Below are 14,214 nucleotides of genomic sequence, written 5' to 3'. Positions count from 1 at the left end.
GGACAGGACTGCCAAGGATAGGTAAGAGGGGCAATTGGCTGGGCACTGGATTGGAAGCCAGGCTGAGGGCAGAGGAAAAAGTCTGGTTAATGGGAGGACGGATGGGATCCCCTAGGGACTGGGAATGCCTTCCAGGGACATGTCTGGGAGAGGTTTGGGTGTTTGTTGGATCTGAGGTGCTTTGGGGACATTCCCGGGGCCTGGCCCAATAGCCAGTGGGACACCAGGACCTGGTCAGGGCTCCTCAGCCATTTACAAGAGCCTGCCCCGGGCCAGGCTGGAGACCGGCTGCTGCGCGGGAGGCGTCCAGGGAGACTGGGCGGCCGCTGGGGAGCAGGGAGCCGGGAGGGATGCCAGGCCCGTCCTGGGAGCCAGCGGGAGCCCGGCTGCGCTCCAGCAGCCTGGCCTTCGGTCACTCCTCGCGGAGGCTTGGTTTTCTCCTGAGAAATGGGGTGACACCCGCGGGGCCCAGCGCCGGGCGAGGCGCCGCGACGAGGCAGAGGCGCTCTGCGCGGCTTGCGGCGTTGGCCCGACGTGAGCCGCTCACCGGCGCCTCCGCCCCCGGGGCCTCCCCGAGAAGGGGGCCAGAGCCCCGAGGGCGCTGCGTGGCGGCGGGAGGCACCGCTCGCGTTAGGACCCAGCGGCTCCGGGGCTGGAGGCGGGCGCCGGCCGTCGGGGCGGGCGCGGGGCGCGGGCGGGCGCACTCGGAGCGCGGCGGGCGCGGTGGCCGGGACAGGTAGGCGCGCTCGGGCGGGCGCGCGGGGACCGCGCGGGCGCGGGCGGGCCGGGGTGCGGGCTGCGGGGCCGCGAGCCGGGGGCGGCCGCCCGGGACTCTGAGCCCCGGGCCTCCTGGGCGGGTCTCGGGGCACCTGAAAGTTTGGGGTCGCCGCGGGTGAGGACGCGACCTGGGGAGGGCCGGGGGCCCGAGCTCGGGGGAGGAGGAGTGGGGGCGTCGGGACCCCCGGTCTCGTTCCCGGGAGGGCGGAACGTGGCGGGCGGGGGTCGCGGAGCGGCTGAGACAGAGCGGCGGAGACAAAGAGCACAGACAGCGGGGAGCGCGGCGCCCGCGGCTGATTGTTCCCAGCTGTGCGGCGGCGTCCGGTTTCCGCGGGACCCCAGCCCGGCCCGGCCTCCGCAGCGGGCAGGGCCCTCCCTGGGCCGCGGCCAGCCCGGGGCCGCTGGTCCCCGCAGCCTGCACGGCGCGGGCGGGGGGAGGCGGCGGCAGCCGGTGGGGGCAGTTCTGCGCCCCCAGCCCCCAAGACCATGGTCCGGACGCTTGGAGACGTGGTCCCCTGCGAGGGATCCGCTACTCCCCTTCGACGGCCCTTCCCTAGCCCGCCGGCTTCCCGCCCTCGCCCTCGATAAGCCTGGGCCTGGCGCCGTCGTCGTGCTGGACAAGGACTCCATGCAGGGGCCTCCCCCAGCCTCTTGAGGCCTCCTCATGCCCCACTCAGGAACTCCTCCTGAGAGGTGACAGCTCCAGCTGGCCTGGCTGCCGCCAGCATGGGTAGGGGATGGTGGTCCCCCTAAGATGAGGAAGCCAAGGGTTTCTAGAACTGGGATGTGTGAGTCCTGCTTCTGGCCCCCATTCCACCCCACATTGAATGCTTGGGATGGGAATGGGGTCTGAGAAGCCTCAGTTTGGGAGAATTTGGGCCCAGAGACCCTGTTTCTAACCCCTTCTCTGCCTTTTCCAGGGGGAGGGGGGGATATCCAGCTAAGTTTGGGTTTCCAGTTAGCTGTCTGAAGAACTTCCTGTGCAGGGTGGGGAGGGGACCCTGCTGGATGGAGGAGCCTGGGACTGTGTCTTCACAGATCTCCCTGCAGTAGGCTGACAGTCTTGAAGTGACCCTCCACTGAGCTGGAGCAGGACAGGGGGACCTGGAGGCTCCACCAAGCCCTCTTTGTAACCAAGACTGGAGGCTGGACTCCAGGCGTTCCTAAATAGCACGAACCCAGTGAGAGCCCTGGGCCAATGCTCTCGCCCCCCCCCCCATCACACACTTGTCATACACATCAGGGGATGCAGGACCCCTGGGCTGGGTGACATCACCACCCCTAGTGCCACAAAGCCAGGGCCCACAGAGCCTCCTCAGGCTCCTCCTAAGTGCTTCCCGCTGCAGACAAATAAACCTCAGTCTCGTGAGTCTGGGGCGAAGACAGCCAGGTCTGGGGGGGCCTGGATCCTGGCAGGAGAGTTCTGGGGGCTGGGAGTCCTGCCCAGCCCTGGCTGCTCTGGGGCCCCTCAGGCCCACATGCACGTGGTTTCCTGCTGAGCAGCATACGCAGGGCCCAGGGGCTAATTGGGAACAGGTGGCAGACCTGGCAAAATGCTTAGTGGGGGCTGTGGGGCTGGCTGCAGGGCTGGTGCCCCTTGGACGCGCCTGGGATCCAGGCACCCACGGAGGGGCTGGACCTGGGGGGGTGCAGCCAGGGAGAGAAGAGCCAGGCTGTGTGGGGTGGGGGGTGGCTGTAGAAAGGTCCCTTTAGTGCACAGGGCAAGGTGGGGTCTGTTCATTTGTCAGGATCAGCCCTGGAGCCAGGTCGGAAGCCCCTCCTGCCCTGCCACACAGGCTCCTCCAAAGCAGCCCCACCCCAGCCCTGTCCTCCAGTGCCTGGCTTCTGTTAAAGTCCCTTCTCTAGGCTGAATTCTGGGACGGAGGTGGCTCTGTGGCCTGGGTTATCAAGCTTGGGTGCAGCTTTCTGCTCTTGTCCCCCTAGCTGTCCTCTGAAACCACCCCAACCTCCTCACTCCGTGGCCATGAGAGCTGCCTACCTCTTCCTGCTGTGCCTGCCTGGTGAGTGACCACTGGAGTAGCCGTGGCTGCCCGGTGGAGTGCAGTGGGGGGTTTGGTTGGTTTCTTGTTGATCTTGGTTTTTTGGCACCGGGGATTGAACCCGGGGTGCTCTACCACTGACTCTCATCCCAGCCCTTTTTATTTTTTACTTTACAACAGACTCTAAGTTTCTCAGGTTGACCTTGAACATGGTGATCCTTACTGGGGGTGGGAGTTGTGAAGGGAGCTCACAGGGAGTCTTTGTCATACCTTGTGGCCAGGATTCTGTCCCCCAACCTTCCACAGCATCAGGCAGGCAGGGTTCTGGAGGATGGGCTCACTCAGCCCCAGGATCCAGGCTCGTCTTCTTATCACTATTGGAGCCAGTGTGCAGGAGTGGGGCATGCAGAGGCAGGGGGTCTGGAAACCTGGGTTCTAGATGCATTTGGGGGCAAGGCAAAGGCCTTGCGAGGTCTTAACAGTCATTCGTTCACTCAATAAACATGTTCATTTCTTACAATGTGCAGGCTCTGGGTTAGGCCCCGGGGACACAGAGATGGACTAGGCAGACAGATCCCTGCCCTTATCAGGCTGCTAAGCTAGGGAGGAGAGGCTGGCTGTAGCCACGTAGACGGGATGAACTCCAGGGTGTGTTCAGTGCTGTGGTGGAATAAGCAGGAGGGCGGGGGGCCAGGGGTGCCCCTCAGCAGAGGTGACAGTTCAGGTGAGTCCTGAGGGAGGCAAAGGCCCTGAGGCAGCACGAGGCAGTGAGGTCAGGGGCGTGACGCAAGACCAAGGAGCTGTGGGCCTGTGCGGGAGAGGAAGGGGTTTGAAGCCTTGAGTCTGGGAGTGCCCTGTGACCTCCATCTGCCTTCCCGGAAATGTCCTGGGCCCCTTGTTGTCCTTTGCGGGCACCCATATGCTGTGCTTCCTCAGCAGGCCTGCTGGCTCAGGGCCAATATGACCTGGACCCTCTGCCCCCATTTCCGGACCATGTCCAGTACGCCCACTACAATGACCAGATCGGTAAGGGCTGTGCCTCCCCAAGGTGTCCCCCAGCCCTGCCAGGTCCAAACCAAGCCCCAGATATGCATGGCTCAGCTGGGGCCCAGTGGGGTAGGACCTCGGGAACCCTGTGGTCTGGCTGGTGGCTCCTGGGCAACCTCCTGGGGGCAGGGGATCAGTCTGACCTGCACCGATTCCACCTTCCTTTCCGCTTTCAGACCAGCCCGACTACTACGATTACCAAGGTACAGGGCTGGGGCAGGCAGCTGGGGTGGGGGAGCCCTTGGGGACCCAGGAAGGGAAGGGGAAGCAGACACCCTGATCATCCCCATGCAGAGGTGAGTTCTCGGTCCCCTGAGGAGCAGTTCCAGTCCCAGCAGCAAGTCCAACAGGAGGTCATCCCAGCCCCCACCCCAGGTAGGCCACAAGCTCCTCCCACTTGAGCTCCCTGTCAACCCCTGCTCTGAATAGACCCCACCCAGTGACTCCTGCCTGCCTCTTTCTACACCAGAACCTGGAAATGTGGAGACGGAGCCCACGGAGCCAGGGCCTCTTGGTAAGAGCTTTCTAGAAGCTGGAGAAATGGAGGCACGCTCTGCTCCCTCCCTGGCCGTGGTGCTGGCAGGACTGCTGTTTGGGGCCCTGTGGGCTGCGGGTGTTAATGTGGGGGGCTGGGGCAAGCCGGCAGCCCCACACCCTCCAGTCTATCTCCAGCACCCACCCCCAGCTCTGGGAGACTCCCACCACCTGCCATGGCCCTGGCCAGAGGCCCTTTCCTGACACTGGGAGGGGCAGGGGGTGTGCAGGAGGGGGCTTCCTGCCAGAAGAGGGACCGGGTGTGCCTGTGGCCAGGCAGGGAAGGTCCCAGGCTGGCTGAGCAGTGTCCAGCCAAGAGCCTGAGAGATGGCATGAGACTCGGTAGCCTCATTTGAGTTGCTGAGTGCAGGTTCCTCGGAGCTGCATTTGTGTGTGTGCTTTTGAGTAGGTGTGGACTTGTGAGGCCACAGGGTGGGTGTGAAGATGTTTGAACTTGTGTTGGAGTATGAGCTTCTGAAATTATTACGGATGTTACATGAAATCGAGCAGCCCGGAAAGTCCGGCAAAGCCATGAGCACTGGGCCTGGGGGCGTGGGGCACCTAGAGACTCGAGAGCGCTTGTCAGATAGGCAAGGTTGGAGCTACCCTCCAGCTGAGCTCAAGCGTGGTCCCGTCTGTCCCCTAGACTGCCGTGAGGAACAGTACCCGTGCACCCGCCTCTACTCCATCCATAAGCCCTGCAAACAGTGTCTCAACGAGGTCTGCTTCTACAGGTGGGCACCAGTGGGCGCACCCCGGGACGGCGAGGGGGGCACATGGAGGCAGCAGCAGGGGCAGGGAATGGCTCCGGGTAGCCAAGGTGGGAGTTTGGGGACCATGAATCCTAAAAAGGAGCTCAACTCTGAGGGTGGGCCTGGGCCCAGTGGGGACATAAAAGTGGGGCTGACACCTCTCCCGACCTGTCCCCTCAGCCTCCGCCGTGTGTACGTGGTCAACAAGGAGATCTGTGTCCGCACAGTGTGTGCCCATGAGGAGCTCCTCCGAGGTAAGAGCATATCCCCTCGCCACACCCCCTTCATTTTCCAGCAGCTGCTGCCCCAGTGGGTCCATTCAGGAGGCCACGTGCTGGAAGGGCACCAGGAGCGCCCCTCCCTGCCACTTCATGCTCAGAACCCCCAAGAGACCTGGGGGACAGCAGTTCCCATCACACACCCCACCCTCACCCACTTCCTTCCTGTCCCCCCAACAGCTGACCTATGTCGGGACAAGTTCTCCAAATGTGGTGTGATGGCCAGCAGTGGCCTGTGCCAGTCTGTGGCAGCCTCGTGTGCCAAGAGCTGCGGGGGCTGCTAGGGTAGAGCTGGTGCCCAGAGCCCTGAACCCTGCTCAGCTCTTGGAGCCTCGGGCCCTGCCTGACCTGGTGCTTTTCTTCCCGTCCCAACTCCCCTTTTATTCTGTCAAGTTAGTGGACTGCAGCCCTGGGGATCCCGAGCTGTGCTGCCTCAGGCCCTGCCCCCAGCCTGTGGCCACCCCCAGGGCACAGTGGGGGCCCCTGCTGCCCAGCCTCCACCCCCTGGGTGGGGCATCCAGGCCTCTAAGTGGGCCCTGGGTCCTGATGTGCCTTATCAGTCCCTCTGAGGACAGTCCCCAGAGGTGGGCTGTGCCCCTCGCCCCAGCGGTCTGCTTGGATTTCCTGCAGCCCCCAGGCGTGGACCACCTTCGTTTTATACAAAATTAAAAACAAGTTTTTACAAAAGTTCCAGAGTCGCTTTTTCAGTCCAGGCAAGAGGGGAGAGTCTGTTGCCTCCAACGCTGCCTGTCCTCAGAGAGAAGCCTCCTAGCCCCTGGAGAGAAGGGGACGTTTGGGTGACAGGTAGCCTTGCTTCCAGTCCCAGCCCTGCCTCCTTGCCCACCAGCTTCAGGTCAAGGTAGGTAGACCTGAGACCCAGGGGAGGCCGGCGCCATTGCGAGGACAGAAGTAGACGAGCACGGCCGGTCCCCCACCGCGGCCCCGAGGCTGCTCCTGAGCCCTCCCAACAGCCCTGTGTGCCAGGCGCAGTCACTAGCCCAAACTGCAAGGGAAACTGCCCACAGGCACCGAGTGGCCGCCCAGCGCTGAGGCAGAGGCAGAGCAGGATCTGGCTACTGGGCTCTGGAGGAGGGGGAGGGGGAGGGGAGTCTGTCCTTGAGACACCCCAGCAGCAGCGCTGCACCCCCCCAGGCCCCTCCAGCGGGCTCCCGTCTTGACACAAGAACACACTGAGGCTGAGGCACGAAGGAGCTTTGCCCAGCGTCACCCACAGGGCGAGACCCTGCATTCACTCCCCAGTCTGCCCTTGCTCATCACACCACCCAGGAGGGCTGCCACTGTCCAGCAGTGGGCCCTGTCCCAAGGAGGACTGGAGAAAGGCACAAGAGAGGTTGGGCTGGAGAGACCCGGCCCCAAGCCCCCACAGCCTCATCTGTGAAGTGGGCTGGGTTAGTCCCCTCATCTGCTGGATTCCTTACCCCCACAGGCCTGCGCCTCCCAGCTCTCCCCAGAGTGCCCTATCCTTCCTGCCCAGGCCCCCCCCTGGCACTGGAGGCACACAGGGATAGTACTGAAAAGGGATACTTCAGCTGGGGTTGGAGGCAAATCCCTTTACCCCAGCGGCTGGGGAGGCTGAGGCAGGAGGATCACCAGTTCAAAGCCAGCCTCAGCAATTTATCAAGGCCCTGAACAACTCAGAGAGACCCTGCCTCAAAATAAAAATGAAATAGGGGGCTGGGCTGTGGCTCAGCAGTAGAGCGCTTGCCTCGCATGTGCAAGACCCTGGGTTCGTCAGCACCACATAAAAATAAACAAGTGAAATAAAGGTGTTCAACTACAACTAAAAAATAAATTTTAAAAAACATGAAATAGGTTGGGGATGTGGCTCAGTGGTTGAGTGCTCCTGGCTTCAATCCCTGATACACAAAAAAAGAAAAAGGGCACTTCTGTATAAACCGTCGTAGAAAATGGAGTCTTGTCACAAAACAACACAACAGTTCTCAATAGTAACATTATATAAAAAGGTACAAAAATACAAGGACTCTGCGCTCTCTGAGGAATTCCTGACACTCTCTGAACTAAGGCTGAGACCCCTGGGAAGCCAGTCAGGGCCTGGGGCGCTGACCCTGCCTCCTCCCTACGAACTCCTGCTCCAGAGACCAGGGCTTTCCCTGACCCTTGGCTCTGGCTCAGCCGCTCTCCCGGAGGATGGTGTGATCTAGAGTGGCTGTCCCTGGAGAAGGGGGCCGGGGTGAAGCCACTGGTACGTGTGGCCTAGAGTGGGCACCCTGCCCTCGGCACTGCTACCTGCCTCCACCCGACCCCACCCTCGCCCAGGCCCTGGGTGGGTTGTGCTGCAGAGGCCCCTCTCCTGGCCCAGGCCGCTCTCGGGAAGGCTCACTTCTCTGGAGGGCCGCAGGGTGGGGAAAAGCATGCTGGGCCCCTCCACAGCTCTTGCTGCAGCTGCCCCTTCAGTGTAGACACCTGGGGAGGAACAGGAAGGTCAGGGCAGCCCCCGGCCCAGCCTGGTTTCAGAGGAAGGGAGAAAACGGGCAGAGGGGCTCTCAGGCACACTGGGCCCCAATGCTGCGTGCGCAGGAGAGGCCTGCCTGCTGTCCTCAGAGCCAGACATGTGCTTCCTCGCATTCTGCCCCTTGCAGCAGAGTCAGGTGTCTAACTCTGCCATCTTTAGGGGCTCCATCCTTATCCCCATTGTCATTTGGGTGGGCCTGGTTTTAGCTCAGACTTGAGGTTGGACATGTGACCAGACTGGACCAATCAGAGCAGCTGGGCCTACAGACACCACTGCATCAGACATGGTCAGCAAGTGCCATGTGGTCTCAGCTGACCAGTGAGGACCAGGCCAGGACTTCTGCTGGTGCTCGTAGCAAGAAGCCTCCTTTCTCCTGGGATCCCAAGTTGTTGAGGGGAAATTGAGGCTAGAGCTGCTAAGGCCATCTGGGCCACCCAGGGAGGGGACCTGCCTGGGCCTGGAGCTAGAGCGCTCCTGGCAGGGAGGAACTGAGTCCAAGGGGCTTCACTGACCCCTGGCCAACCATGGCCCATGCCAGCACTGACCCACCCCAGCTCTTTTCAGGTTCTAGAAGGCATCGGTGGTGACCGCCAGGTTGTAACCAGCCCTCTCCCCGAGCCATGTACTTCCCTCCCGCCCCATCTTCCCGGGGAGGCCTGTGTACCTGCTCCTCCAGCCCTAGCACCTGCTGGCGATGGACCCGCTCCCGGGCCTCCAGCGTGCGCTCAGTCTGCACCCGGGCACTGCGCAGGCGCTCCAACTCCTGCTGCAGCTCTAGCCGTTGCTGTCCATCTGCCTCTGGCTGAGCCTGGCCCTGGTTCTGCTCCAGGGCCACCACCTGGGCCTGTGGGGAGGAACCGATATTCAGGGTTCTAGCCCAGCCTGTGTGCTGTCAGGTGTCCAGCTCCGCCCTGAGGCATGGCCCGTGCAGGTGGGAAACTCGGGGAAATCCTGGCTTGCCCCCACCTCAATGGCCCGCAGCCTGCAAATCCTGGGTCAGGACCCAGTGGCCCCACTCAGGCACACACAGACACAGTCAAACATGGAGGCGGGCCCATGTGCACAGCAACAAAAGCAAGCATGTAAATACCTATCCAAAAGCTCCAAATTCTTACACACACCGACATACGTGAAAACATCACACAAACACACGTAGGCCACGCACTACATCCGTGCATGAGATTCATGTTACACGCACAAGAAAACCTCTACGGACACTCACATCTCCCCACCTGTCCACAGCACACCTGAATGCACAGGCTCCCGAGCTAACAGGCCTTCAGTGTCATTTCCCTCCTCCTGGGGGCAGACTTCCCTCCAGGACGTCTGGGGTACCTCCCTGAGCCTAGGGACTGAGCCCTGGGCTGGCTGACCATCAGCTCCACCTGGGACAGGAGCTACCTCGGGCGGGGGAGGGGCTGGAGGGAAGAAGGTTGTGCTGGGTGGGCAGGGCCAGACCTCCAGCTGCTGGATCTGCCTCTGGGCCTCGGCCAGCTCCAGCTCAGCCCCAGAGAGAGTGCGGTCCAAGCGGCCCTTCTCTGCACTCAGCCGCACTGTGTCCTCGTGACTGCGAAGCTTCTCCCGCTCCACCTGGGGGGCCAGCACAGGGAGAGGGCTCAGGGGGCCCCAGGTCCCAGACCTTGGCGGGATAGCCTAGCTACAAGGCCGCAGACTGCGGGACGTACAGCCAAGACCACCGCGGCCAGACGCTGTGGGCGGTGAGGGGAGGCCCTGGAGCAGCCCACCTTGTCCAGTGTCCTCCTGAGGGCCACACGGTCCTTCTCCAGCCGCAGGGCTGAGCGTTCCACCTCCCGCTTCTCCACTTCCAGCTGGGCCAGGGCTCGCTGCAGGCTGCCCAGGCGCTCCTGCAGTAGCCGCCGCTCCTCCTGCAGCTTCTGGGCCCTGTGCAGAGCCGCGGCCTCGCTCTCCTGCCGCTGCCGCAGCACCTGGAGCACACGCCAGGCAGGACCCTCAACCTTGGGCCTGTGTGGCCACCTGAAGCTTGCAGATAGCAATGCTGGTCCACCATGCCCACTCAGGTGGCAGCCACTGTGGGGCCCATCTGGGAGACTGTCACTGAATGCAGACAGGGACGTCCCTTATAAACCAAGCTTCCTCAGAGGAGGCTGGCCGGGGTTGGGGATGAGGCTGAGCTGACCGGAAGGTCCCTATGCCATCCCAAGGGTCTCACAGTCCTGGGGACAGAGGCGGCCCAGGCGGCCCAGCCAGCCCTCACCTCCTGCAGCTGTTGCAGCTGGCCCTCGGCCTCTGCCCGCTGCAGCTCCAGGTCTGCCAGCTCACCCCGCATGGTCTGCACCTGCTCGCCCAGGCTGCTGCTCTGCTTGCGTGCTTCAGACAACGCCTGCCGGGCAGCGTCCAGTCGTTCCTGGGGGACAGGGACTGATGGTGCCAGGCCAGCCAAAGAGCCCTAAGGCAAAGGGCTCTCCTCTGCTCTGTACCTCTGGGAAGGTTCACAGCCCATAAAAGTCTTTGTGTGTGAATCCTGGGGATCGAACCCAGGGCACTCTACCACTGAGCTACATCCCAGCCCTTTTTATTTATCATTTCTCACTAGGTTGCTTAGGATCTTGCTAAGTTGCGGAGGCTGGCCTTGAACCTACGATCCTCCTGCCTCAGCCTCCTGAGGCACTGGGATTATAGGCATGAGCCATGTGTCCAGCAACAGGTAGTCATTTGCATGGAGGATGAGCCTGTCCCTTGACCTGTATAGAGTGCAGCCATCACATCCCAATTCCCTGCATGAATGTGGCACTTGGGTTCCCCCAAGCCTACTCTAGCAGGCATGCACCCACAGCCTACTCTGAATGGCTGTTCCATTGACCCCGACCCCCCTCAGAGCTCTCTCTCATGGCCTGGCTCCTGAGCACTCCCTGCTGACAGCTCCCCTGGCTGGCCCTCTCCCAGGCCTGGTGGTCTTCTATCCCACCCGACTCCCGCGGGCCTCCCCCGCAGACCCCGGCGTACCTGGAGCACCAGGCGGTCATGCTCACAGGCAGTCAGGGCTTTCTGCAGCTGCAGATTCTTGTCCTGGGTGCTGCTGAGGCTGGCGCTGCTCTGGGATAGGGCTTCTGTCAGGCACTGCACCTTGTCTCTCAGGACACCCTCACTCTCCTCCACCTTGGCCAGGGCCCCATTCAGCCGGTCCACCGTCAGCTGCAAGGTCCCCGCCTTCACCTCGCTGTCTGCCACCTGGCAGGACACACGGGTTGGTTCAGGGGCTCAGCTCCCACTCTGACCTCCATCAGGCCTGCCCCACCCCAGTTCTCCCACCTCCCAGGGGTACACATGTCCCAGACACATGCAGCCCCTGGAATATGACGAGGGTGGCTCTTCACAGACACACGAGGCCCCTGGGCACCACTCCTGACACCCACTGTTCCCATGCAATCCTGTTGGCCCTGTCCACTGCAACCTGGGCCCCACCCCACCGCTGGGGAACTACCGTGTTGAGAGTCCATCATCTCCTCCCTGTCCTCAATCCCTTCTCCTCCCCTACTATGGGAGAAAAGAATAACCATAAACCTAAATTTTCTGGTTTTGACTTTGGTGGATGTCCATGGAGAAATGTTGAGTAACTGAACATTCCAGTTAGAGTGAGCTCCCTAGCAGCCAAGACAAAAAGGGAAAAGAAAGAAATCCACATTTCTAACTTGTCCCATGTCTCCTGGGTACACATTCTGTCATCAGTCCTGAATTCTAATACTGGCTCTTTCGTTAGCTGTGATGGACAAGGCCATCCCCTTTCTGAACCTCCATTTGTCCATCTGTGAAGTGGGGGTGCTAATAACACTTGCCCCACAGCACTGCTGGAGAATCGACCTGCTTGGCACAGGGCGTGCAGATGGTCTGGCAGTGAGGACACACCTGTCTCTGCAGGGAGTCCACTCGATCCTGGAGGACCTGGGCCTGAGCCTCGCGGTCGCTCAGGCCCAGACGGCTGCGCTGTAGTTCCCCCTCGAGGGCGCGCCGCTGCAGCTCGAGCTTGATGGCACGGCTCTCGGAGGCATCCAGCACCTCCTTCAGGCGCCGCTTGTCACTCTCCAGCTTTGCGCCGTCGCCCCTCAGCTTGCTGATCTTCTCCTGCAAGTGCACAGGCTCAGGCTGGGTGCCGTCACCCACACCCCGCCCCACACCCCTCGGCACCTCGTGGCCCTCTGGGGGCCTGTCTCCCCGCGCACGCTCACAGGACGAGCGGACATGAGGACTCCAGAGCACCTTCAGCTTGGGCTCAGTCCAGCAGGTGCTGTGACCTGGGGCTCCCCCACTCTCTGGCCCTGCTTCACACGTGTGTAGGGAAGGGACTAAACTGGTCCAGGGGTAAAACTGGGTGCCCCAAGAAGCCCTGGGGTGGGCCTACAAATGCAGACTCGAGGCCTTCTGCTCATGGACGCCTCTCAGAGGTGGGCTCTGAGCTGTGTGTGCAGGGCCGTGCCGTGTGAACCCACTGTTTTGGTTGCAGGCTGACGCTCTACCCTCCCCTGCTTGGGGGCCAGGTAGTAAAGAGGGCTCGGGGACTGGGGGTAGCACTGGAAGACAGACCAGAGGTCCTCAGTCCACATAACCACCCTGGAGCCAGGGGGTCTCAGGGGTGCTACTACAGCCTCCCCACACTCTGCCTCATGCCTGGCCCCTCTCTTGCCTTCTCAGAGCCCCAATCCTGCCCTGCCTGGCCCAAGGCCCCACTCTGGCTCCCGACCAGCTTTGTTCCTGGCCTCCTCCCGGGTCCCTGTGGCTGTGGGCCCCAGGCCAGAGCCGAAGCCGCAGACACAACAATCCAGCTCCACCTTGGCCCCCATCCAGAGGCAGCGAGTGGGCTGCAGGGCTGCAATGGAGGGCTGGGAAAGGGCAGGGGACAGGGGAGCTTTGGCTGCAAGAGACTCAAGGCTTCAGCAGCCTAGATTAGCACCCCAGGGCCTGCTCGTCCTGCCCCAGCACCAGACACACACATGCCCAGGGGTACACATGTCCCAGACACATGCAACCCCCGGAATATGACTAAGGTGGCTCTTCACAGACACACGAGGCCCCTGGGCACCATCGGTGGGTCAGGAGCTATATGCATCATCTCTGCGAGACGATTCCCACTCTCCCTTCCTACTCATGAGGAGACTGAGGGTCAGAGCTGACTGGCAGTGGCTGAACTTGAGCCCTTATAGAAAGAGGCAAAGATTGGCACTGCCCGGGGCTGCAGACTCGGGATGGCCAGGTGCAGTTGTGGGTAGCATTCGATTACCCACCCAGGCACACAGGACCCCTCCCGCTGGACCCAGGGCCTGCCCACCTGGCTTGCCCGGAGCTCACTCTCCACGGCCTGCAAGCTCCTCTCCAGGGCAGCCACCTGGTCCAGCATGGCTCTGCGCTCCCGCTCGCTGCGCCGCACACTCTCCTCCTGCAGTGCCAGCTCAGCCTGGACCCTGCTCAGCTGCCCGTCCACGGTGCGCCGAGCTGTGGTCACCACCCAGCCCATTAGCATGGAGGCATGCCCCGAGGCCTTTCTGGGCCACCAGACAGCAGCCCTGCACCTCACCCACCACAGATCCGCCTGTCTGTACCCCAGAGGGTCTGCGGGTCTGGACACAGGTGGGCTGAGCAGGGAGGGCAACCTGGAGGAGACAGCCTGCACCAGGTTATAGGGTGGGGGGAGGGGCTCAAGAGCCACTGGGGTGAATCCCCGGCCTCCCACCTTTCTGCTCAGAGCACAACAAAACAAAGTGGGACCCCGAGGGTCAAGCTCACCCTCTTCTCTCTCGGCCATCACCTTCTGCAGCTGCCTGGCCCGGGAGGCCGCACTGTCTCTCTCAGCCTCCATCTCAGCCAGCTGTCGACTCAGGGTACTCGTCTGGGCCCGAAGTTCATCCTACAGCCCCGATGGGGGACAAAGGGGAGACTCCTGCTCTACAACCTGCGGCCCATCAGGGGCCCTGGCTTCCCTGCCCAGCCGCTCCTAGCCAGCCTCACCCGCTCCTTCTGAGCGCTCCGTAGCTCCTGCAGGAAGTCCCGGAGGGCCCCCCGCACTGCCTCTGGGTCAAGGTCTGGAGGGACTGGGGAGGTGGCAGGTCCTGGGGAAGGGGGCTGAGACCCTGGGCTGCGTTCCAAGGGGCTGGGGCTATTAAGTGCCTCCCCGCTTCCTAGAAGAGAAGACACGCTCAGGTCCGAAGCAGCCACCGCACGGTTCACACCCATCCCTTCCCTGTTGCCCACAAAGCACGCCTGAGTCACCTACCCTCTTGCTCAAGGTCCTTTACCAGACCCCACGGCCCTCAGACATGGCTTAGAAACTGCGCCTCCCCAGGGTTATCCTCCCCCCCATA

General features: G+C 62.3%; 2 protein-coding genes across 19 annotated transcripts in view; one reads left to right on the top strand and one right to left on the bottom strand.

The window, feature by feature from the left end:
- Positions 1 to 617: 617 nt before the first annotated feature.
- Positions 618 to 6,075, top strand: Mfap2 (microfibril associated protein 2). Of its 7 annotated transcripts, none has more exons than XM_078025399.1 (9): positions 618 to 736; positions 2,722 to 2,798; positions 3,717 to 3,803; positions 4,001 to 4,027; positions 4,119 to 4,199; positions 4,294 to 4,338; positions 5,005 to 5,092; positions 5,291 to 5,364; positions 5,569 to 6,075. In XM_078025399.1, the coding sequence occupies exons 2-9, from the start codon at positions 2,762 to 2,764 to the stop codon at positions 5,670 to 5,672; spliced, it is 543 nt and encodes a 180-aa protein (XP_077881525.1). In that variant the 5' UTR covers positions 618 to 736; positions 2,722 to 2,761; the 3' UTR covers positions 5,673 to 6,075. The 7 variants fall into 7 exon arrangements, with proteins under 7 accessions (XP_077881525.1, XP_077881524.1, XP_005317567.2 ...); XM_078025398.1 differs by having other exon boundaries at positions 3,714 to 3,803; XM_005317510.5 differs by lacking the exon at positions 618 to 736 and adding an exon at positions 1,148 to 1,470.
- The window catches only part of Crocc (ciliary rootlet coiled-coil, rootletin), a 47,651-nt gene continuing 39,465 nt past the window's right edge, over positions 6,029 to 14,214 (bottom strand). For 9 of the 12 annotated variants that reach the window (XM_078025387.1, XM_078025381.1, XM_078025383.1 and 6 more), the window contains 10 exons: positions 13,862 to 14,031; positions 13,640 to 13,760; positions 13,185 to 13,348; positions 11,768 to 11,983; positions 10,868 to 11,092; positions 10,119 to 10,268; positions 9,628 to 9,828; positions 9,341 to 9,472; positions 8,547 to 8,726; positions 6,029 to 6,163 (listed from right to left, as the gene is read on the bottom strand). In XM_078025387.1, coding sequence (XP_077881513.1) covers positions 6,068 to 6,163; positions 8,547 to 8,726; positions 9,341 to 9,472; positions 9,628 to 9,828; positions 10,119 to 10,268; positions 10,868 to 11,092; positions 11,768 to 11,983; positions 13,185 to 13,348; positions 13,640 to 13,760; positions 13,862 to 14,031 — 1,655 coding nt within the window. In that variant the 3' untranslated portion in view covers positions 6,029 to 6,067. Of the gene's footprint in view, positions 6,164 to 7,346; positions 7,834 to 8,546; positions 8,727 to 9,340; positions 9,473 to 9,627; positions 9,829 to 10,118; positions 10,269 to 10,867; positions 11,093 to 11,767; positions 11,984 to 13,184; positions 13,349 to 13,639; positions 13,761 to 13,861; positions 14,032 to 14,214 lie in introns of those variants that run through there. The other 3 variants (XM_078025382.1, XM_021733706.3, XM_078025385.1) reach the window with 2 other exon arrangements.

Source organism: Ictidomys tridecemlineatus, chromosome 11 (assembly GCF_052094955.1).
Source record: "Ictidomys tridecemlineatus isolate mIctTri1 chromosome 11, mIctTri1.hap1, whole genome shotgun sequence".
In the NCBI taxonomy this organism is placed as follows: Eukaryota; Metazoa; Chordata; class Mammalia; order Rodentia; family Sciuridae; genus Ictidomys; species Ictidomys tridecemlineatus.
This window is presented reverse-complemented; position numbering and strand designations above follow the sequence as displayed.